General features: G+C 41.7%; 1 protein-coding gene across 6 annotated transcripts in view; it reads left to right on the top strand.

The window, feature by feature from the left end:
• Positions 1–22,170, top strand: part of LOC100748721 (calmodulin-binding transcription activator 2) — a 40,638-nt gene extending 18,468 nt beyond the window's left edge. For 2 of the 6 annotated variants that reach the window (XM_003487593.4, XM_033319558.1), the window contains 12 exons: positions 2,741–2,832; positions 10,283–10,471; positions 10,559–10,957; positions 11,254–12,012; positions 12,282–12,617; positions 12,687–12,934; positions 13,036–13,235; positions 13,447–13,554; positions 14,561–14,718; positions 14,877–15,367; positions 15,976–16,131; positions 16,974–22,170. In XM_003487593.4, the coding sequence (XP_003487641.1) occupies positions 2,741–2,832; positions 10,283–10,471; positions 10,559–10,957; positions 11,254–12,012; positions 12,282–12,617; positions 12,687–12,934; positions 13,036–13,235; positions 13,447–13,554; positions 14,561–14,718; positions 14,877–15,367; positions 15,976–16,131; positions 16,974–17,112 (3,275 nt within the window). In that variant the 3' untranslated portion in view covers positions 17,113–22,170. Of the gene's footprint in view, positions 1–6; positions 1,654–2,740; positions 2,833–10,282; positions 10,472–10,558; positions 10,958–11,253; positions 12,013–12,281; positions 12,618–12,686; positions 12,935–13,035; positions 13,236–13,446; positions 13,555–14,560; positions 14,719–14,876; positions 15,368–15,975; positions 16,132–16,286; positions 16,312–16,973 lie in introns of those variants that run through there. The other 4 variants (XM_033319560.1, XM_012382722.3, XM_033319559.1 and 1 more) reach the window with 4 other exon arrangements.
• Positions 22,171–22,220: the final 50 nt, after the last annotated feature.

The following is a 22,220-nucleotide window of genomic DNA, read 5'->3' as shown; positions in this document are numbered from 1 at the left end:
CCGCTCGGGAGCAGACACGCGGGGCCAAAGACTAATTTGAACCTATTTTATTAACAAAACAAAAACATACATATTTGTAAATAACACTAAATAACACGAAATACACACGTCTCCTAAAAGTCTCTTTACCTACTCTAAAAAAGAAATTTCTTAGACCTCTGTAAAAACAAAAGAACAAACAAAGCGAACGCGGAACGCAAGCGACAAAGTAACTATTTCCAGCCCTTAAGCGAATCGTTACGAAGCCTATAACGCAAAAAAAAGAGAGGAAGGATAAAAGGAGAAGAAATAGGAGAGAGGACACGCGAGGATAAGCGAGGGAGTAAAGAAAGGGAGATAGAAGGAAGGCCTATTTTCTGAAGCTCTACCACTGGTGGTATCGGCAGGAGAAAGGCGCGCGTGCGAGAAAGATAGAAAGAGTGATAGAGAGGAAAGAAGGGCGGAAGGAAAGGAAGGAAGGAAGGAAGGAAGGAAGGAAGGAAGGAAGGAAGAAAGGGAAGCAAGGAAGAGAAACGACGGAGGAAGCAAAGGATTGAACGCGGTAAAGGCGATCGTAAAACGCGTCAGCTGCGGGCGAATCTCTTTTTAAGTTCTCTCTGTACTGTGTGACCCTTACATTATTTTGTCCCTCCGATAGGGACAGGTTCAGTGTTGTAACTTAGGATATAAGAAGAATAAGAGCTCCTGGAACGCACAACAGAAAAAAGAAAGAGGAAGGAGAGTTGGAGAAAGAACGAGAACGAGACGAGTGTGTGTTTGATTTGAGAGGCGAGGACTCTAGCAGGAAGAAGGAAGCAAGGTCGAAGAGGTACAGAGAACTAACTAACTAGGAGATAGGGTGGACGAAAAAGGAGAGAAAGGAAAGAAGGTTTGTGAAAGAATTGTTCCGGGTTATTCGCGAGTATAGAATACAATGGGGCTCCAGGTTTTTATACTAGTACGAAGAAGCATTTAAAACAAACAGAGAGGGAGAGACAAAATTAAGAGTTATATTAGCAAGGAGAAGAAGGCGAAGATTCAAATCTTTATCGCGGTGTCATTTCCACGCGTTCGCCTCCACGTGTGTCGTCCATCAATCCGAGTACATCGCGTCGAGTAAAGTCAGCGACGTTCGTTGTGAATAATATTGTCTCTCTGTGACTCTTGATTTCTTTTCGATCAGCGGGCTGAAATTAAATTGACTTTCGAACCGAGGATAGGGATTATTTGAAACGGACAACCTGGCTCGCGTACACGATTCTTTGGGGGATATGTCCTGCCGTTCTAAGGGGAATCACCACCCACGTGCACGAGCCTCACGTAGAGGACAACGTCAAGCGAGTCGTGTTTCCATCCTAGAACCCGGCAGCAAGCTCTCCTGACAAAAAGAGTGCCGCCGTAGCTTGTCACGATCTAGAATCGCGAACACCGACCATTGTCGAGTCGCCATATCAGCCGCACACTCGTCCAAATTCACGAGGAGCCTGGGGATGCCTGCGAGAGCACAAAAACGATCGCGCTACGCGTACGTTCAAGGACGATGACGATCGGCCACGATCGGTAAGATCCAAGAAGCGGTCGCTCTGACGAGCGCCACGGAAATGGCGGGCTACAATCATTCGAATCCACAGCGTGTCGTCTATCACGCGACCTACCCGACGCCTCTCGCACCAAGTGAGTCCTTACGTTTCTTTCATACTACCAGGATTAGAAGGATATATTCCGATCGTCGTATATATATGTTACAACTCGACGACGAGGAGCTAAGAGCTTGATGCTGCGATTGCATTTTTATTTTAAATATGTCGTTATCCGATAATTGAACGACGCAATTCTAGACACTTTTATGGTGATGATTTTATTTTTTCTTCTTCTTCTGGCTTCCGCACTCGCTTTGAAATATTGTTGCTTTTTTCAATTTCCATATCGTTACGCTGGATGTTAGAAAAATGCAATATACGCAGAAGGTATCGGCAATAAATTACCAGACACCCGAGGAACTACAGCTGCACTGCCGGTGGTATCAATAACATCGTAGGCAAACCTGTGGCAGTAGACCGAAATATTTCATCCAACGAACAGCCGTTTCCTTAATGTCTTGGAACGTCAATACGCGTAATTTATTAGAACAACTCGTAACGTCAAGCAGTTTGCGTTTAGCGAGGATACACCGAGTTGTCCGTGAGTTAGAAATTGTTTCGTTCGTTTTCCAGGGACTGTGATGATATCGTTATATTTCACTTGTAATTTTTATCAACATAGTTCTAGATTGATAGCATCTAATGAAAACGTATTGCGTTATTCAGAAAATTAGAAAAGGGGAAAATTCTCCTTGGCACACCGCATTTTGTTTTCTTTTCGAATAAATTATGCGTTTTAAATCCCCGGGGAGGTAATACTATGCACGTGAAAAGTGCATTACTTTTAAAATTATTGTTCTCTTGCTCTCACACACGGGTTAGCTTACGATCGATAACAGCTTCGATCCGTTGCATATAAACATGACTAATAATATGTTATGCAAACGTCTAAGCTTTCGTCGAAATAAATATGCGAGCACGAATTACGATAACTCGCGTGATACCGGGAATAATCAGATTAGTGAACACTCGAATGATAAAATTAATCGAAAACTCACGTACATTATCGAGACCATTAGATTATTAAATCTCTTTGAATTTTCACAACTATTTCCCCCTCACCTAAAAATCTCGAATTGTCGAGGACGCTTTTTCATCGTGTTCGTTGTCGTTCTGTTTAGATGGAGATCCGATAAAACTTCCGGAGAATTTGGAGACCTTGCCACGAGCTGAACATTTTCCAACTCAGAGGCACCGATGGAACACCAACGAGGTGAGTTGGTAAACGATTATTTTTAGCTTGAAATTCTATAAAACCACTCGATGCTTGAACTTTTTCGGGCGCCCATTAAGAACAGAGAAAAAGAAAAGACTAAACTATACGGCAAACTATATACTAGCGGAGAAAATGCAACGAGGTACGCGAGGGAAAAAGAGAAGCGGGTTAAAAAAAAGATAATGTCTCGGTCGAATTCTAACAAAAGAGCGTACAGTTTCCTAGCAGCGCCAACTGGATATACATTTACACGGCATTTCAGTAGGCACAACTGGAAAGTAAATAGCGACGTCGCAACGCCGTTGGTGGCTCGTACGTAGCGTCGGTGGTTAGAGAGGATAGATGCTGTCCGTCCGTGTGCAAACTCACATCAGTGTGCAGGAGTGCACATACCAACACGTGGAGCACCGTGCACTCGTAGGTGTACCGATGTAGTCCACTGCTACTCTGACCCCGGTCGGCCTCCGATCAATAGCTGGAGCCAGCTAGAGAGCTCAGCCGAGCCGAGTTGAGTTTTCAGTTCCGTCGAGTCGAACCGAATTGCGAGCCCGTGTTTGCCCCATTGCTATCCTTCATCGACGATAACTCTCCTTTCATTCGTTCCTCTCTTCGTCTATTTTTCATCCGATCTTTCGTTCTCGGTGTTTCCCCTCTTACTCCTCTTTTCTTTCAAGAATCACCCTCCAAATAGGCAAAATAGCGAACACAAAGGTAGCGACGATTCGATAAACTAACGTCGAATCTTCCGGTCATGTTTGCTTCTTGATATCGCGGCTGAGATTCATCTCGTGGCCTAGGATTATGGAAAGTAAAAGTATCGATCACAAAGTTTGATTTGTTCGTCGAGAGGAATTTCGGCTTGTTTTGAAACGATCGAGGGGTCTGGTCGTTGAAGCGTGCAAGTTGCCTCTTCTTTCGCTTATCTATTGCGGTGTAATATGCATCGCTAATGAGGTCAACTCGAGCGCTGCATCATCCTTTTATATTAGCTATCGTTTGAATTTTCACGTTGACGTAACTTTGATGTGAAATTATTAGTATCATAAATATGAACGAGTCGTGGCGTTATAGGGTCTCTTGGAAATTCGAAGCGGGAACAAAGCATCGCTATTAATATTACGTCAATTCATTTCCCTCTCGATCTTTTTTCCGTCTTTCTCTTTTCTTTTTTCACTTACCTCGGGAGAACCGCGGAATGGATGAAAGCCAGGCACATTAGCGATTCATGCTCGCGAAACTATTCATAGGATGAAGTTCTTAGGAAGTTAACGTAGCAACTTTTTGTAACACGAGAAAGTTTATACCATCTTGCATGCAGTCGAAATCCCTTACCGGGCGACACCCGCCGTGATCTTGTTTTCTCGCCTTGCTTCCTCCTCACCCATTTACCCTGGTTCCCGTGTTGCTTTCGTCCCTACTTCAACGCCATTTCTCTCTACTGCTCTGACAGCATACGTGAGTACGTCAGAGTGCTCATCATCATCGGACTTTGCATCCTCTTTCATTTTTCATGGCTGAGCATTGAGAATTTCACGAATAATATATACTGGAACGAGATAAATGGAGCGCGGTAAACTTGCAGTCTACTTTTGATTGCACGGCAACTCCGGGCAAAGATTAACTAACCAACGGGTCAACTAGTTGGAAATGGAAATTCAGTTTATTCGATTGACGTAGCAAAGAGCCCATTGTTCAGACCGTTGCCGGGGTTGAATTTTTATTGACCCGTTGCCAAATTCTAAGTTGTTATTGGAGACAGGTCGCAATCAAGTCTAAATTTCAAACGAGCATAAAAGTCGAGCTCTACGTTCTGTTCTGTACCGAAGCGAATCAATTTCGTTCTCGCTGCTAGAATTCTTCCGGCGAAACTTTCCCTATTAACTTTTTTAATAGCCCCGATTATACAGGACTGGAATTTATTGCCCAGAAAATAGAGAGACGTATGTAGCCTCAGGTTGCTTCATCGATTTTTTCCCTCCCAACAACGTCGCCAGGCTTTACGTATTCTCGTTTTCCCCTCGCATCCAAATCGATGTCTGATAACTTCCCAAGATTTCTGTCGTGCTCATTCCACTCTTCCTATCGTTGCCTGATGAAATCCCATTTGTAACGGAGCATAGAACGCGGTGAATATATTCCGGCAAGCAGAATTATAGTAATAATTTTTAACACATACCTATATAGCAGAGAAGTAACATCGTTTGTTTTGCACTTCTGCCATCGGTAATGAGATTTAATGACGTTGATTTATTAACTGGTAACCGACCACAAAGAGAAATAAGTATTTGAAATCTGGAACACGAAATAATACGTGGATCTCTTACGTTTATCCGTGAATTAGAACGCCACTGATTGTTCTACTTACGTGATTTATAATATCGTACGTGATACGTACTGAGAGTATGATAAAAAATTGACTGCTCTTTCGTTTGTTCGAGATTCGCGTTATCCTATATCTAATGGCTTGCAAAATTATTTGAATGCTTATGGAAATATCTTATACACTAACATTCTGTGGTTTTATTACATTATTTAAGTTAGATTACCGTCAAGACACACTGTGATTGTCACGATTGAACTGCGGATATTCGTGCATTTATCAGAAGAATAAATAAGCAAAGTATATATACAAAATATCAGAAGTAAATATAGTAGAAGTACATATTATTAAATTTAGGAAATAAAGCGTTTTTTTATTCAAGGCTCGTTTATCTGTCTTATCTGCATTTTTAATAATACGAATTTGCATAAACATCTGCAGTCTAATAACATAGCAAGTGTTATACTTTCACAAAATTGTATATACGATAGAGTTGCGCCTAACTTTTTAACTGTGACTTTTTTCCTTTTCAATGAAATCTGTTTTTGTAACATTCCGGATTACAGTTGGATTTTTCGGTTTACGTTGGTGCCGGTGCCTTCGTTAGTTTTCTGCGATAACATTTCGTTTAATTGATGAGCATACGGAACCGCACGGACTATCTGTAAGCGGAAATCGATCCGAAAACAATGTTTCTGTTTGCTTATTGATTTCCGATTGCAGCAGAGTATAAATGCATTGAATAGCTACAGTTTACCTGGCTACACAATGACAGTCGGCGCAATTAAACGTTAGTTTGCACTGCCAGTAATGCAATTTCCGCTTCGACCGTTTTTCAGTAAATTGTATTTGGACGTAACACCGAAATTGATTTCGGCAAATACGACTATTATTATTGTGAAGTTAATATTTGCTTATTTCCGACTGCGTTCGTTACAAACTTGCTGATTTTCAAGCTTTCACGCGAAATCAAGAAAAATTAGTTACCAGCTTTTGATCATCGTTCATCTGATTTCAAGAGAAAATACTCATTGCCTTTTATTTGGAGCGCTACAAAGGATCCAGGAAATTGTCTAATTTTTCGAAGTAATCAGTACGTGTGGGCCTCATCAGTTGTAATTTTTCAGATTACATGGCGGACAAAACAAAGTTTTAAAATCGATACGCTGTGAATTTTTTTTTTTTTAAGTAACTATCGCATTAAACATTTTCTATGATACTGATAATAGTCGTCCATTTTGTTATATATATTATATTTATTCATCGCACTTATCTGACATAAATCAATTTTTTTTTAAATTCCAATATTTCTCTATCTTTATTTTATAAACTTCTTTCGGTCTGCCACTGTATTTCGGTTTAGACCACCGTGAGAACTGAATTCCGAATCGAACGATGTCGCGGTTTCGAGAGAATGTAATTTCGGAGAATGCAGTATTTACGTTTATTGAAATTGTATGTCCGCCGTGAAGCTTCTAGATTTAGTAATAATAGCATTTTATCATCGTTTTTTCGCACATTTTGCAAAAATTTCACTTACATAATTTGTCAAAGAGGAGATCGAGCACTCAGAGGCTCGAGTTGCATGGAAAATAAGCGAGCTTCATTGGGCCGACGTCACCAGTCATTAAAGCGTCTCCACCCTGTTAGCAAACTCTCAAGTATGTTTCGATATTGTTGACGAGAGTTTTCGGCTTGACGTTGACGTTCTTACGTCGCGTGCTCTTGTCGCTTCTTCCCGTCTGCGTCTGAACAAATACCGACTTATACTACTGACAGAGACTTCGAACTTGCAAGCTATTCTCAAGTGACGTTTATTTTATCATAGACTGTCTTGTAAATACAAAACTGTTCTGAAACATTTATATACTCGTGACAAAAATTGTTATCGACGAACAGCGTGAATCTACTGTCTGTCGATAACTGTCACAAGCTACTCGTACGTCACACGGTCTACGAAACACAAACTTTTCGTTCATCTTTAGTCGTTTTCACTGTTTGTCTATTCTCTATCTATTGATTATCAATTACCGACGAAATGTCTCTGGCACGTATTTGTAAGTGGGAAGCATTGGAACGACGTAACACCTTTGTTTAGGGTGTCGGAAGGAGGGTCGATTTATCGGTCCTTTTGCATTCGTAAATCAAGGAGAATACATCCTTTCCGGTAACACGCGGGACAGAAGGCGTCTCGTTTACGTATCCGCTAAACCGAATACAGGAATCTATGGGCTCTTTCATCGTATCTTGAGAGATCTATACGGTCTTTGTTCAAAGAGTACGTATTTCGACCGACCTTCTTGGATTAATTTGTTACTCGGATTCGTTGCGACACAAAGTTAACACGTGTGTGTATGTGACCTAGCAGAAGTGTGTCCTTAAAAAAAATAAATCAAAAGAATTAAGAACGAAAGAAAAGCTTGATTTACACGAACTTGAATATTAACTACGCAATTAGATGTAGTATCACGGTAAAAATTTTGTGAGTCTGACTGGCGTTGCATGGAAGCCGACCTTGCACGCAACATAACGATATGCACTGTCAGACGCCGTCTTTCAAGTTAAACTATTCTCCACGTTGCCTGACCCATTTCACGTCTGGCACGTTGCAAAATATGGCAACGCATAGAAAATCAATTTACGTAGCTACCTCGCGTGAAGAAGATTTCGTAGCTGATCCCTGACTGATAAAATAAGATACTAGGTAGGTTATTAATATGTAAGAGGAATGTAATAATTCCACTAGTTTCTTACGTAACCGTTATCGCAAAATAGAAAGCGATTTCGATTCTATACGAATGAAAAACGAGCATCGATTATACGATTCATCCATCTTGAGTCCCTCTCTTGACCTTTCCTACCATTGATCAGTGGGTTCGTAATTATAGCTAAAGGGATTGGAGAACGTGTTGGCGAAATTCACGACGAAAATCGCCTTTGGAAGTTCTAGTTTCTGTACGGGTGACCGCGCAATGTATCCCCGACAGAATGCAAATGATCAATTAACCAGTTGTAAATCAATGCAACATAGTGGGCAAGCTTTATCTAGCTTCGCTGTCGGCGCTTGGCTGGCCTAATGGTTGGCTGTCGGGTATACGTTGGGCTCTTATTCCGTTTTCCCCTCTCCAGCCACTCCAGTTACCCGTTCCGCTCATTCTCATCCATCCCTCGTTAAGAATATTTATATCCAGGCCACGTTCGCTGGAGAACCTTTGGAAAGTCGAAGGCCCACCCATGGGAACGGTGCAAAGATATTAAGCACTCTGAACCATACTTTGCTCCTCTCTCCTTTTTTCCTCCTTCCTTCCTCTTCTTTTTATTCAGCAATTACCTTTTTCCCAGCGAGACGAATGTTCCTCGGTAATTATTACGTCTACCTTTTTTTTTTCGTATTATGCATTTTCAGGGCGACGGTTCCACGCTAATTTTATTACGTAACTGGACGCAACGTTAACGAGCGGCTCTGTCTCCACGCGTCCAATAGGATCGCGTCCTTCGGATGGAATCGCGCCACAACCGAGTGCAATCTTGACATACCTCATTTGAAATGTACGATTTGTGGTTTAAGCTTGCCAACCGAGCAACCCCAATCAGAAACCATCTATCGGTATAAAGTGTACGCGAAATTCCTCGATCATTGCGGTCGTGTAGCTTCAATTATCCCACGGTATCCGTGCTATTCCGAACGCTATGTCGAAGACATTTGCAGAATCTCACGGAGAGATCCCTCACCCGTTACGAATTATCACGTTGAATTGATCGCGGGCGAAACGCTTTTCGAACGATAATGACACGCGAAGGGCTGGCTGAACTTTATATCAACACCGTGAATTTTATTGCCAGCCACCTTTCTACGGTTTGAGCGAATCAGTTGCAGTTTGGCGTTCGATTTGCATTACGCCACGTGAGATCGCGTGCCGTACACTTTCTGCCCCCTGCTGCTTATTTCACCTACGAGTGTTCAATTTTTTACTCGAAGAGGCTGCCTTCCTCCCACTCTATCCTCAGTCAGTGGATATTTAAAAAAAATTTATAAGACCGAATTCTTTCTAATTCCTTACGTACCACATTTTTTCTCCCTTGTACACGTCTCGTAACGTTAGCCTTCTACCTTGCATTGCATGTCGACTTGAGGCCACGTACGGCGCGGAAAACGACGTGTCACGATTAACCAGGCAAAATCTGTTCGCCGGTAATTAGATTTTTTTTCTATCGTGCAAGCACTCGAGTTCTTTTTCTCTATTATCATGCGTTCTGTTTCAAAAGTTGTACTAGTACTGGTTCTTTGCGCGGAAAATCAATAAAGAACCGTATAATATCCGAGCTGCTATTATTAGTAGTAGGTAAACATGAAGGAAATAAACACGCGCATTACTTTTCATATCTGTGAATGTAACTAGGCTAGAAAACGCTCTGCACGGAACGTTGAAGAATTTTTTATATTAGCCAGGAAGAGAGATTTATGGGATAAAGAGTTATCTCTAGCTACGATTTCTTATAGTGACATTTGGTATTTAAAGCAGCACCTTGTATACCCTATATCATTCACACTCGATCTGTGTTATATGTAATTATTTTTTATATTTAAAATGAATTTTATTCGTCAAAGAAGGAACATTTGAGATCTTAACAGTTAAATTCCATCGTCAGAATTAACAAGAGCTGGAGGGATTAACCGACGAACTTATCTCTGTTATCTGAATTGTTTTATTGCTCGACCTGTTCAAATTAATAAGATCCTGTTATTTTTTCTTGTATAATTTTCAAGATCTAGATTTCATTCGAAAGATTTCTACCACCAGTCGCGAAATATCCGTCTCGTGTTGCGACGTTCGTATCTTTACGAAGATGAGAATCGAAGGGAGATCGTAAGATGTATCAGCACGATTTGAAAAGTAAGCGAAAACCTTGGAGGGAGCAGATGTCAGCGAAACTGACTGAGAAGTGTCTATGTGCTCTTTCGAATTCGCATATCCTACTTCAATCGAGATTGTCTTATCCTCGTCATCTGGACGAGTTCGCAGTTGCACTGTCATAACGTGTCGTGCATACAGTACCAGTTTATGACACGAATAAAACGATGTACGAGGACTTGCATAGATTGAAATACTTTGGTTTTGTTATCAGGAAATTGCTGCCATCTTGATCAGTTTCCAAAGACACGCGGAATGGCAAAGTCGGGAGGTAAAGGTACGACCTCGAAGTGGTTCGATGTTACTGTACTCGAGAAAGAAAGTCCGTTACCGGCGGGACGGTTATTGCTGGAAGAAACGGAAAGATGGTAAAACTACACGAGAGGATCACATGAAACTGAAGGTAGTTTTTTTCGTTTATGGATGAAAATCGACGTGCATCAGAATCGAGTTTGATAAAGTGAGATTTGCTTGTTGGATGAAATCTTAGGTACAGGGAGTCGAGTGCATCTATGGCTGTTATGTGCACTCGGCGATCCTCCCGACGTTTCATCGGCGATGTTATTGGCTACTACAGAATCCAGACGTCGTCCTCGTTCACTACTTAAACGTTCCTTACCCGGACGGTGATGCAAAGCTCGCGGCGCTGCCACCGTGTCTCGCACTGCCGCCAGACAAGAAGGAGTGGACGCGAGACGAGCTGGCTTCCCAGCTTCGACCCATGTTCCTCGGTGGAGATGACGATCCTAATAATCCCCATCTTACACAACACTCGAATCATCCCGTCGACATGATAGTTTCTCAATTATTGGACAGACAGAGAGCATCTTCCACTTCTTCTACCACTAGCACTCAGCTTGCACCTAGGAGACTAACACCGGACAATCAGGTACGTGTTCGGTGGATCTGAATGCTGTGCTGAGATGAGATGGTGATTTTTGAGAGCGACGATAGAAAAATTAGACTCTGGATATTTATGTAAATTCATACGTTATGTGCGTCTTCGTACCTTTAAATGTCTCATAATGGCATAAAAATCCACGGTCTAGCGAACATAATGATAGGTACACGTATATTGATCGACAATATTATATCTACAATTCAGATTTTCATTTTCTACATTCTCGTCTTTGTAACGTTTTTGTTCGATACTTGTTTCTATTTAATATTCGTCGTAATGATCAGGTTTCTTCGACTACCGGAGGTCAGCAATCGTCAACAACAGCCTCACCGGCTCCTCGCGTATACTCAAGACATTCCCACACGGCTCAAAGCCAACAACCGGCTCCTCTAGTTTTAAGTTTGCAACAAATCCAAGGTGGTGGCGGTCTTCTAATTCTCAACAGCCAACCGTATCACCATCAACAACAACAACAACAGCAGCAGCAGCAACAACAACAACAGCAGCAGCAGCAGCAACAACAGCAGCAGCAGCAGCAACAGCAACAACAGCAAAGTCAACAAGTGGAGATGCAACAGGTTACGGAGCAACAAATTGTACAGCAGACGAGCGTGGACAGAGAACAACAGACCCAACAGGAAATAGACGCTCAAGAAAGTATGGATCGTTCTGCGGTACAATCGTTGCCAATCGGTGGCACAGGTCCCGAGGTCACAGACTTCGCCGAGACCTTGGACCTCAGTCAAGAAGATATTCAGCGAACGTTGTCCGCCAACATGGTTCCACCGTCTCCGTCGCCTTCTCCGGCAGACAACAGCATGATTAATCCAATGGATTTCATCGATTCATCGGACGATGTTCTAGTTAACTTAGACGCGTTTGACGTATTCGGTGACCTACCCGAGCTTCACGATTTTGAAGCTGAACAAACTAAGGCTGAAGAAAGAGGCGGATCTGATAATGACGTGGGATGTCATCCTGGAACAACCGTCCATATTGCGGAGTATAGTCCGGAGTGGAGTTACACCGAGGGTGGTGTGAAGGTGAGTTTCATGTATTTGATATTAATTCAACCTTAGTCCGGCGCATACTGGTTCTCTCTTCGAATGCAGTTGTGTATAATTTGATCGAAAGTCACGAATACTCGATTAGAATATGTCTCTTTTCAGTTGAAAGGTAAAATTCCAATGTATGCTGGAAGAATTTTCGAAGGTTAATGCAAATGGAAGATGATGCAATGGATGATAGATGCATTTGCTGAAGCTTAGAAGTTAATCAAGAAAAAGCAGCGAAAATTTACTTACTGTTTTAGGTATTGGTCGCTGGTCCGTGGACTGGTGGGAGTAATTCTCAATCTTATTCGGTGTTGTTCGATGCGGAGCCGGTTGAGGCGTGTTTGGTACAACCAGGAGTGTTGCGGTGTCGTTGCCCAGCTCATGCTCCGGGAATAGCATCTCTTCAAGTGGCGTGTGACGGCTTCGTTGTTTCCGATAGCGTTGCTTTCGAGTATCGTCGGGCACCGACATCCGAGCCTAGTCCGGAACGAGCCCTTCTGGACCGTTTGGCGGATGTGGAGTCCCGTTTGCAAGGACCTGGCCCTCCATCTCCCGCAGCTCATCTAGAAGAGCGGCTAGTGGCATATTGTCAAGTCAGTACTTTGTTTAGCTAGCACCTCCAACACACTTGACCCTTTAAATGGAGATCATCTATGTCTCAGGATGCTGTTGTCCGTCCGTGGCGAGCCGGAGCGGAACCATTACAATCCGGCGGCCCTACTCTCCTACATTTGGCCGCTGGGTTGGGCTACTCCAGGTTAGCCTGCGCCCTCCTTCACTGGAGAGCGGAAAATCCTAGTAGCGTATTAGATGCTGAAGTTGATGCCCTGAGGCAGGATAGCGCCGGTCTCACACCACTTGCTTGGGCTTGTGCAGCGGGGCACGCGGATACAGCCAGGATCCTCTATAGGTACATATATTTTTTTTCTTGAATTCGGCTTTAATATCGAGTGTCACGAAATATTTCATTTCGTTTGAGTTCGTGTTGCGAATATCTGTCTATTTACACAGATGGAACGCAATGGCACTTCGCGTGAGGGATTGTCAGAACAGAACCGCGACCGAGTTAGCGGCGGAGAACGGTCACACGGCGATTGCAGAAGAATTGAATCGACTCGAAGCGAGAAGACAAGACGAGAGGCTTTTCTTGCGACCCGCCAGCCCTAGTCCTAGGAGGCCATCTCAAGACAGCGGTCTCGATCTTGCGTTGTGTTAGTCTCGTTTGCTATTATACTGCCCTCTTCCGTATATACACGCACATACATTCACGTCCAACACGTAAATCACAGTTCCTTTTCCTATAAAGACCCGCGCCATATAAAATATCTCTGCCCCGTAAGATTTAGAGTACAAGGTCGTAATTCATGCGAGCGTAAAATTAATCAGGAAACGTAGCATTAAGGGGTTTATCGAAAAACACAGGTGGCTCGCCGCTGCTGGACAACATGGAATTGTTGCAAGAGGATGACTCGTCATTAGCCCTCAGCGAGCAGGGAATGGAAAGCGCTCCGACCCCTCAGGAGACTGTAGGTCCGTACCTTCCTCGTTTCCCCTTCTATTTGTCTGTCTGTCTGCCTGTCTATCTGTAACTATATATCATACATATATATACATATATATTTGTAACTCTGTCTGTTTCTAATACTACACTTATAGATTCATCGGCCTAGATAAACAAGTACTGCGCGGGCTGTGATCCGTAGTATTCCTAGCTAAAACTGCGTTCCCTTACTCTCTTTCTCTCTCTATCTCTATTTCTCACACATTACATTACACACACGTACACACACAGTGTTCTGTTTTTTTTCTGTCTCTCTGTCTATGCGTACGAGACGACCGGATAATGGTCCAGGCTCGCTGTCCTCTAACTCCTCTGAACTCTTGCAGCTTAAAGCAGTATTGGTGTTGCTTGGCCTTCGTAACTGCTGGTGTTGGATGATTGCTGTGTAACGTCTAAAACTTTCTTAGCCGTCTATTATCGGCTGCCGACCAATTCTCCGAGAGATAGACAGTCCTCGTCTCTGGGCTATGTCGACAAGTTTTAAAACGGATATCCGTGACAAAAATACTAATAATAAAAATAATAATAATCAATCAATAAAACATTGGAACCTACGAGACAATTACACGAGAACACGTGATTTGCACAGCTGAGCTAAATCCGGAAAACACACATTGTCAAAATACCACGGGTTACGTCAGATCACCCGTAGAACGGAACATTCAACAAGCTGAGAAAAACGTCTACGCTCGCCATCTGATTTGCCTGTTTGAAGACGTTCGATTCGTGTCATGTAGAGATCTCCACTGCATATATATATATATAAAAACGAAATAATCCGCAATATTTGGTGTTACACGTTTAATTAACGTCCGATTTGGTTCATCGTAAAAATACGTTCACGGCTTTAAAATAAAAAAAACGAACAGATAAAAAAAAGCGAACAAAAAATCCTCGATGTTGTGATCAATGTGATTTCGGCGGTCCTGTAATACGTTTTTCGAGTTTGGCTAGGGTGGTGATTCCTTTTTATAGGGGAAGAAGACGCGAGGGTGCTGACATTGGCTGAGCAAATTATAGCTGCGCTACCGGAAAGGATCAAGAGAGCGGAAGGTGATTCTCCGTCTTCTTCCTCACCACCTCCCCCGGCACCGCCCTTGTCATCTCTAGAAGATGCTCTGATGGAACAAATGGTAAGCATTCAGTATATCTTAGTTCTATACCTATGCAATATTCTTGTCTTTGAAATTATATCAGAAATCCCTTAAACAACACGTTTCCTACCGTACTCTTAAAATAAAATTCTTCGTAGAATGAAATTCATATCGCATGGTGGTGGTAATTCTTATAGCCACTCGATTCTGGAGAATTGTTCGACTCGTATCGTGAGTGCAGTGGAGGAGCGGCATCAGTCTCGGATGCTGACGCAGATGCTAGTCCCTCGAGTCCATCTAGCAGCTGTCTCACACCGGACTCGCCATCTCCACCGCCTACGACGGCCGACTTCTGCGAATTCTTACAGCTGCAGTTGCAGCTAGACGGAAGTAACGGTCATAACGGCCAGTACTATTCGACCGGTGGAGATCGGAAGTTCGGTAACGTGATGGGCTCTGGAATTTGCGGAACAGGTGGAAGTAACGGAAACGGTGACGGGAACGAAGCGGATCTGAGCAGACTTACTCTGTCCGATCGAGAACAAAGAGAGCTTTATCACGCCGCTAGAATGATCCAGAAAGCCTACAGAAATTACAAGGGACGTCAAAGGCAGGAAGAAGCGGAGAGGCACGCTGCTGTACTCATCCAACAATATTATCGTCGACATAAACAGTACGCTTATTTTAGGTAATCTGTTTTTAGCTTAACACGTCGCGGCCGTATTATTTACTCTTCGTTTTATCCTCCCGATTTATCCGGACGAAAGGGTTTAACTTCCATCGTTATATAATACGGACACGAAGTTGAAAATAATAACAACGATTAAATGTACGAAATCTTGTCGCTACGAAACTTTTCACCGGCTCGTTCGAATAGTTAAATTCTCGTTGGTATTTCGCCGAGTTGAACGTTAGTTTTAATAAGCTGCAATTAATAAAATGGGAGGACAAGGCGTACCACCGCGGGGCCAATTTAACGATCCAGTTGAATCGGACGGATTTCACCAAAGTTCATTCTATCTACCTCTAAGGGGTGATACGGAGAGGGAGGTGAACTTTTAATTGGCATCGTAAATAATCCGAAAACTTTAGGAAGTTCCTTACCTCCGCTGCGGCGTCCTGAATACAAAATTAACCTGGCATTAAATTAATACGACTTTTGTTTGAGATGAAAGCTTACCTTCCTTGCGCTTCTTCCGCTCTTGTCCATTATGTATATACATACACGACGCATTCTCGAAGCGTGTCACTGCAAGTTCTTATTTCATGGGCGTCTACTTTTCTTCCTATTCGCAGACAAGCTACGAAGGCTGCTCTGGTGATACAAAGCAACTACAGGAATTATCGCTCGCGTCCAGGCTCGGCTAGCTCCAGACAGCAAGCGGTTCATCAGCAGGCCGCTCATCAGGCTGCGAGGAAGATCCAGCAGTTCATGCGGCAATCGAAGATCAAGTTAGTATCCGTCCGGTGCACATAATTGCATTTCTTGTTGCAACGATGTGCACGCATTATTAGTTATGTAGACTTCTTGTTAGCACACGAAAGGCTTATCGTACGAAAGACATCTAAAGTTCTAAAGTCTCCCTCTTCTGTGTGTACTAATGCAGCTTGTCGTGGGACGATTCACGACCGGTAAGTAACGAAAACAAGTAGGGCGATTGTCGCGCGGCAAACACTGCTCGTTTATCGCTCCTGTATCTCTTTAAAGGATACTCGCTCTTTCGCTTTCACCAGGACGATCAGTGCACCCTGTTTCACGACCCTCGAATAACGAACTATTGTTTCCGATACGAATTATCTTGGTTAGCTTCTGTGTTATTATACGGAATGTGACCGGTGCTTTGTGTTTTCTGTTTTATATGTCTTAATCGTGTTCTTAACGAAAGTAACCAGAGTCCATGCAACGGTCATCATAAACGGAGCTTCTCATAGAGACGAGAAGATATTCTCTTCAATTATCACTTTGCTCTCCTGTAGATTAGTTTATACAAAAAAAAAGAACAAAAGAAGATAGACAAAGAAAAGCAAAAGAGAGGGAATTGGAGTACTTTATTTAGGAAACTGTAACTATATCTTTTATGTCTGAGAAGAATGTTCCTTGAATCGTGATACAAAGTACTTCAATCGTTGTCAGCAAAGTGTTAATTGCGGTTCTACCGAGTTAGATGCGCTCGTTTGTTTCGTAGTTCACGTGTTCCTCAGAGTGCTTGATCATTCAGTGTCATGTATGCACATTCGCAGTAGGTTAGCTCGGTAAATTTGATCTACATGAACGAATGCATTTCTGGAATTAGGCTGCAGAACGCCAGGGCCGCCGCAAACGGGAACGGGAGGCCGCCAGCGGGCATTTTACGGGCGGTTGCTGTCCCCCAAAGCTCGCCCTCATCTAGCCCAGGGGCCAGCCTAGTAGCCGCCAACCAAGAGGTCACTTAATCGACTGTCGATCGAACAGCACACAGAACGGTGATGATACATCGGAAGCAAAGTAATAGAGCCTAGCCACTCAATAATGGTCGTCATGGGGTACGCTACGACGGAATAATCGTCGAGGTTCGCCAAGGTTCCAGGAACAATATAGTCCAAGAAGCCTTTGACGACCGATCACGACACGGACACGCTTTGCTCTCTTCAATAATAACGTACCTGCCTTTTTGATCTAAACATCAATTTCCACCTTTCGCATCTTTGACCCACAGTTCAGCCGAAGGATCGTGACATCATCACCTGAATCCACTTTATTCATTTCTCGCTTCAGTTTATTCGACGCTGCCGTTTATGCCTATTTCCTGCATTTGTTTCTTCGGTCGACGTTGACGATAAGTGGTATCAGAGGTAGGTGGTCTATCATGGTCTCTCTAGCACGCGTACACGAGACGTTGTACACGTGCAAGGCGATTCAAGCATAATAGATAATGCATTAATTTTATTTAAGATCGTATTAAGAATCGCATCGGTCGAAGCATGTTCGTAGAATTGCAATGTTGCCCTCCGCTTGAGGCATCAATTGTATCAAATACCTTTTACGACTGAGAATACGAAAGAGGCTATGTTTTTTGCTGAAACCTTTTTAAGAACGACTATACTTTGCATTGATTTTTGGCACACTGTATAGATAGTTTTCTTCATACCCTTTTTGTTATCCTTGCAAGTCTATGGCACCGTACATTGAACGAGCCGTTCTAGAGGTTCATTATTTTCGCGTTGCGTGTCCGTCGAAGTGTTTCACGCGACAATAGTGTAATAGCTTATATACGTTGTTGTTCGTTTCTTTTCTTTTTTTCTTCTTTTTTTACTTTACGTACGATTTACGTAAATGGTACAAGACTCGATATAGACAACGACGAGGAGAGAACAGTATTGATAAGAGACTCGTGGACACGTCGTTGAAGAAGAACCTTTTTTCTTCCCTTCTTTTCGTTCTTTTTGTACGATTTACATATTTGTGAAGTTTAATTTATGTTTTTACGTATTAATCTCGGAGTGAGAAAGCATATATGTATTAAGTATTTTACGCAGTGCGTTATTTTCAAGTACCGAAGTACGAATGAAGTTCGATTTGCTTGTTTTTTTTCGATATTTAAGTATTTATCGTTGAAAAGAAGGATGAAGAAGGCGATCGAGATCTGACGCGCAAGTTTTTTATTCGTTGCTGTTGTACATCGAACGCTATTTTGTTATTTGTTCCTCGCTATAACACAGCTTTACGCGAAATCGAATTTTTTTTTAATCAAAGTGGCTCGAATCTCGCGACGTTTTTTCGTATTTCCTTTTTCTTTTCTACTTTTTTTTTTCAATACGATCGAGCATGATGCGAATGTTTCATTGCCGTAATAACACGGTGCAATATCTGTTGTACGTGAACGTTCAGGAGATATTGATACTGCATAATATTTGAATTAGGTGGCAGCAATGATCTCTTCCTTGCACGATACAATTTTTCTTTGTCGCTTTTAAACAAGAAAGGCAATACAATTCAGGTCGATGAACAAGAAGCATCTTATTTTCGGAGAAATCTGGTATATCTGAGACCTAGGAAGAGAGAGAAAGAGAGCATGGACGAGTGAGCGTGTGAACAAAAAAGGCTGCTAGAGAAAATTAAAGATAAGAGAACTAGAGAGAGAGAGAGAGAGAGAGAGAGAGAGAGAGCGAGAGAGAGAGAGAGAGAGAGAGAGAGAAAGAGAGAGAGAGAGAGAAAGAATTTAAAGAAACAAGTAAAAAGTAAAAGTAACAAAAAAGAAAAAGCATAAAAAAATCAAGAGCCCTTTCTCTATTTAAACGGAGGGCACTTCATCCACGGGCTGTGCTTAAAGTCACAGTATAATCAACTTCGTAGAATTATATTAGGGTAAGATAGTCGATTACATTGTTACAAAACTACCTACCGTTTCTCTCTCCAGTAGGGGATTTTTTTAAAGGTTCTTTAGATAAAGAAAGAATAAAAATTAAAAAATAGAGGTAAATTAAGGCGTAGCGAGGCGGAATATATGCGCACGGGGGCACAGCCGTGGTACCCGCGTTCAAATTGATTTAAGAAGACAAAAATCTATTGTGATAAATTAATGGTGATCCAAGAAAGTATTTCCGCAGAAAATACTAAAGAAAAAAAAGTTACGCAAAAAATCGAACGTCTCAACGTCCATTGGGGACGCGAGTCGCCGAGACGCGAAAAAAAAAAAAAAATAGACAGACAGACAGACAAATCCAGTATGGTGGGTCGAGATTACGCCGTCAGATTTGTCGAGAGAATCTGTTGATAGATGGACCGATTGATCCTCGTCTTCGATTTATAAGAATAAAGAAAAAAAAAAGTAAAGAAATCCTGTGTTGATCCTCCGGTGTTTAAGACAAGCTATGAGGTTTTTGTAGCGAGGTTAAATAATTGTGCGGAGCGCGAATGGAAAAGAGAGAAGAAAAATGAATTATGATAAACTGTACACACGAGTCAATTCCAACGAGCATTTTCATGCCATTAAGCTTAAAGAATTATTAGTTGATAATGAAAACAAAAAAGAAAAAAAAAATAATGATGAGAGGGAAGGATGCGAATGGAAGAAGAGAAAGAAAGAGAATAACAAATTCTTACACTCTTTTAATCATTGTTAATTAATTAATTAATTAATTAATCACGATCCTATCGATACTTAAAATGAGACGAGTAAAATAATAATTATTATTATATACACAAAACTATTATTATATTCATATTTTTGCTTATTACATATTTAAGAAACTATTAAACGAGGGCTAGCGAGTATGTAGTACATTACAAGACAAACAAAAAAAAAAAAGTCGATTAAAATGAAAAAAACGGGGGAGCGTGGCCGATGACGAAAGAAAAGGAAATCTCACCTTAGGAATATTTTTAGTCTGTCGGGCTTGTACAACTTCGTGCGTGGCAATCAACTTTCGAATTTTACGATAAAAATTTCTGACTTTTTGAGAAAGCGAAAATAAGTAAAAAGAAAAAAAAAAGTGAAGAGAGGAATTAGAGCTCCGTGCACACACGCCGAAATAAACGGATTTTTTTCGAGAGTTTCCGAGACGGCGGCCCGATCTTCAAATACGGCGGTTACGTCGCTTTTCCGACATTCGAGAACGAACGAACAAAAAGAAAAAAAAAAGACACAAAAAAGATAAAAAGAAATAAAAAAGTATAAAATATTTGCACACAGTATTTTTCAGTCGCGATTAAGAAAAGTTCCCAGATGGAAAAGCCGGCGCCGCGGACGAAATATTTCAGAGTTCCCCATTATTACTCTAGAATCGCGTTAAATTACCACGTACACCAAGATTATATCGAGGTATGGAGAACAGCGAGATTAAAAAGAAAAAAATGAGAAAATGCTAAAAAATAATATTAATTAAAAGACATCGCTAGGGTAGGCGCTTCGAGGATACATAAACTTTAAAAGTCACTTAATAAAAATTATTCTCAAAATATAAAAGTTTAATAAGTAAACAAATTTTTAAATCTACGTAAGAAAGCCAAGAGTCAAAGACGACTAGATGATAGGAGCCGCATGGCCTAACTGCTGCCACTTTAATTAATTATATAAATAATTAATTATAACTTTATTACTACTTAATTAAACTCGATACAGATGAGAAAATATGTCATGCCACTTTTCAAACTAAACTTTCTAGATGCAGAGACGAATCAGTAGGTATAGAGGAACTATTAAAACAAAAAAAAAACTTCTCCTTTGATTGGGAATGATTGATTCGCGCTATAGATTCGAATATTTCCAATTGTCCAGTCTCCAGAAAATCGCACGAGATATATACGCGTGTAAGATGCCTCGTTATAAACCAGCACGACCGAGAATCATCTATCAATTGGCGTTTTAAATTACACAGGCACGTGATTATCCTCGAAGAGATAAAAAAATTCATTTTCTTAACGAGTAAACAAGTTCTATCGGCGACACGCATCATTATGAATCTATCAGGAAACAAAGGAATATGCACGTTACGAGTAACATCACGAAGAAAAGATATTGTACAAAAAATGTTTTGCGTTTTTTACGAGATGCGACACCTTCGATCTTGACGTCATGTTGGTGTATCACGGGTCATCCTGTAGGACGTTTGTATCACGATGTCGAAAAGGTCGAAACGATCGGATATCGGTGCCTAGCTCATGTTCTACTCACTGTTCCTTGATTAAGACGGTCACTTTGTACCTGCTTGCTGCCTGCCTGGCCCGTGCGTTACATAAACATATTTCTAGTCTTATCGAGGTATCAACCCTCTGTATTTTACTCGATAATAACGTCCAAGCATGTCGCGTACTTTCGTTGTGATAATCCGGCGGCGTGGCGTTGTTTCGACGTTCCGCGCTGTCTATGCGGTTTTTCTATACGGATATCGAGGAAGCGTAACGCCGATTAATTAATTTGTTAAATCCCATTCGATTTCGCAAAGAGCGACTATCCCGGAAGGTTGATGGTTTCGACAGCTGTTTCGACATCTACATCCAGCCGACGTTTACTCACGTTCGAAAATTCACGAAAGCTGATTTTCTTGGATACTTATCATTTGCCGTGGAACGATGGCAGTAAAGGTTTCTTGAACGAATATCGATCGTCGACACACGTGGTCAAACACGGTTTCAAGGGGATCTGTCTGATCGCGTGAATTTTGGAACGATGGCTGCAATAATTTAAACAAGTTCGTGCTACTTTTAGTGGAAACGAATAATGGTAAAGGCTCCATCTCTTGTAATATTTTTATTATCGCAAACGTAATATTACATTATTAAATTATATTAAATAAAGGATTACGCCACTGTTTATTATTTATTGACTAACGTTCAACTAATATTGTAAATAATAACGAAAATATTTTATCTATATTTCCGATCCGGGGGTGTTGGGCGGGGCAGCGTATTCCCTCTTGTCCGCCCTTATGGCGATCCTATGATCGCCGTTCGCCCGCCCCCTATTGTTACACCATTTCATCATTGCATTTAATAAATTATATATTTATTGACTCACTTACCTTTTGACTTACCCCCGCTTATTTGTCTATTCTAGCTCTAG

Source organism: Bombus impatiens, unplaced genomic scaffold, assembly GCF_000188095.3.
Source record: "Bombus impatiens unplaced genomic scaffold, BIMP_2.2 scf_0166, whole genome shotgun sequence".
In the NCBI taxonomy this organism is placed as follows: domain Eukaryota; kingdom Metazoa; phylum Arthropoda; class Insecta; order Hymenoptera; family Apidae; genus Bombus; species Bombus impatiens.
Note: the sequence above shows the minus strand (reverse complement) of the source record. Positions and strands in the feature narration are given on the sequence as shown.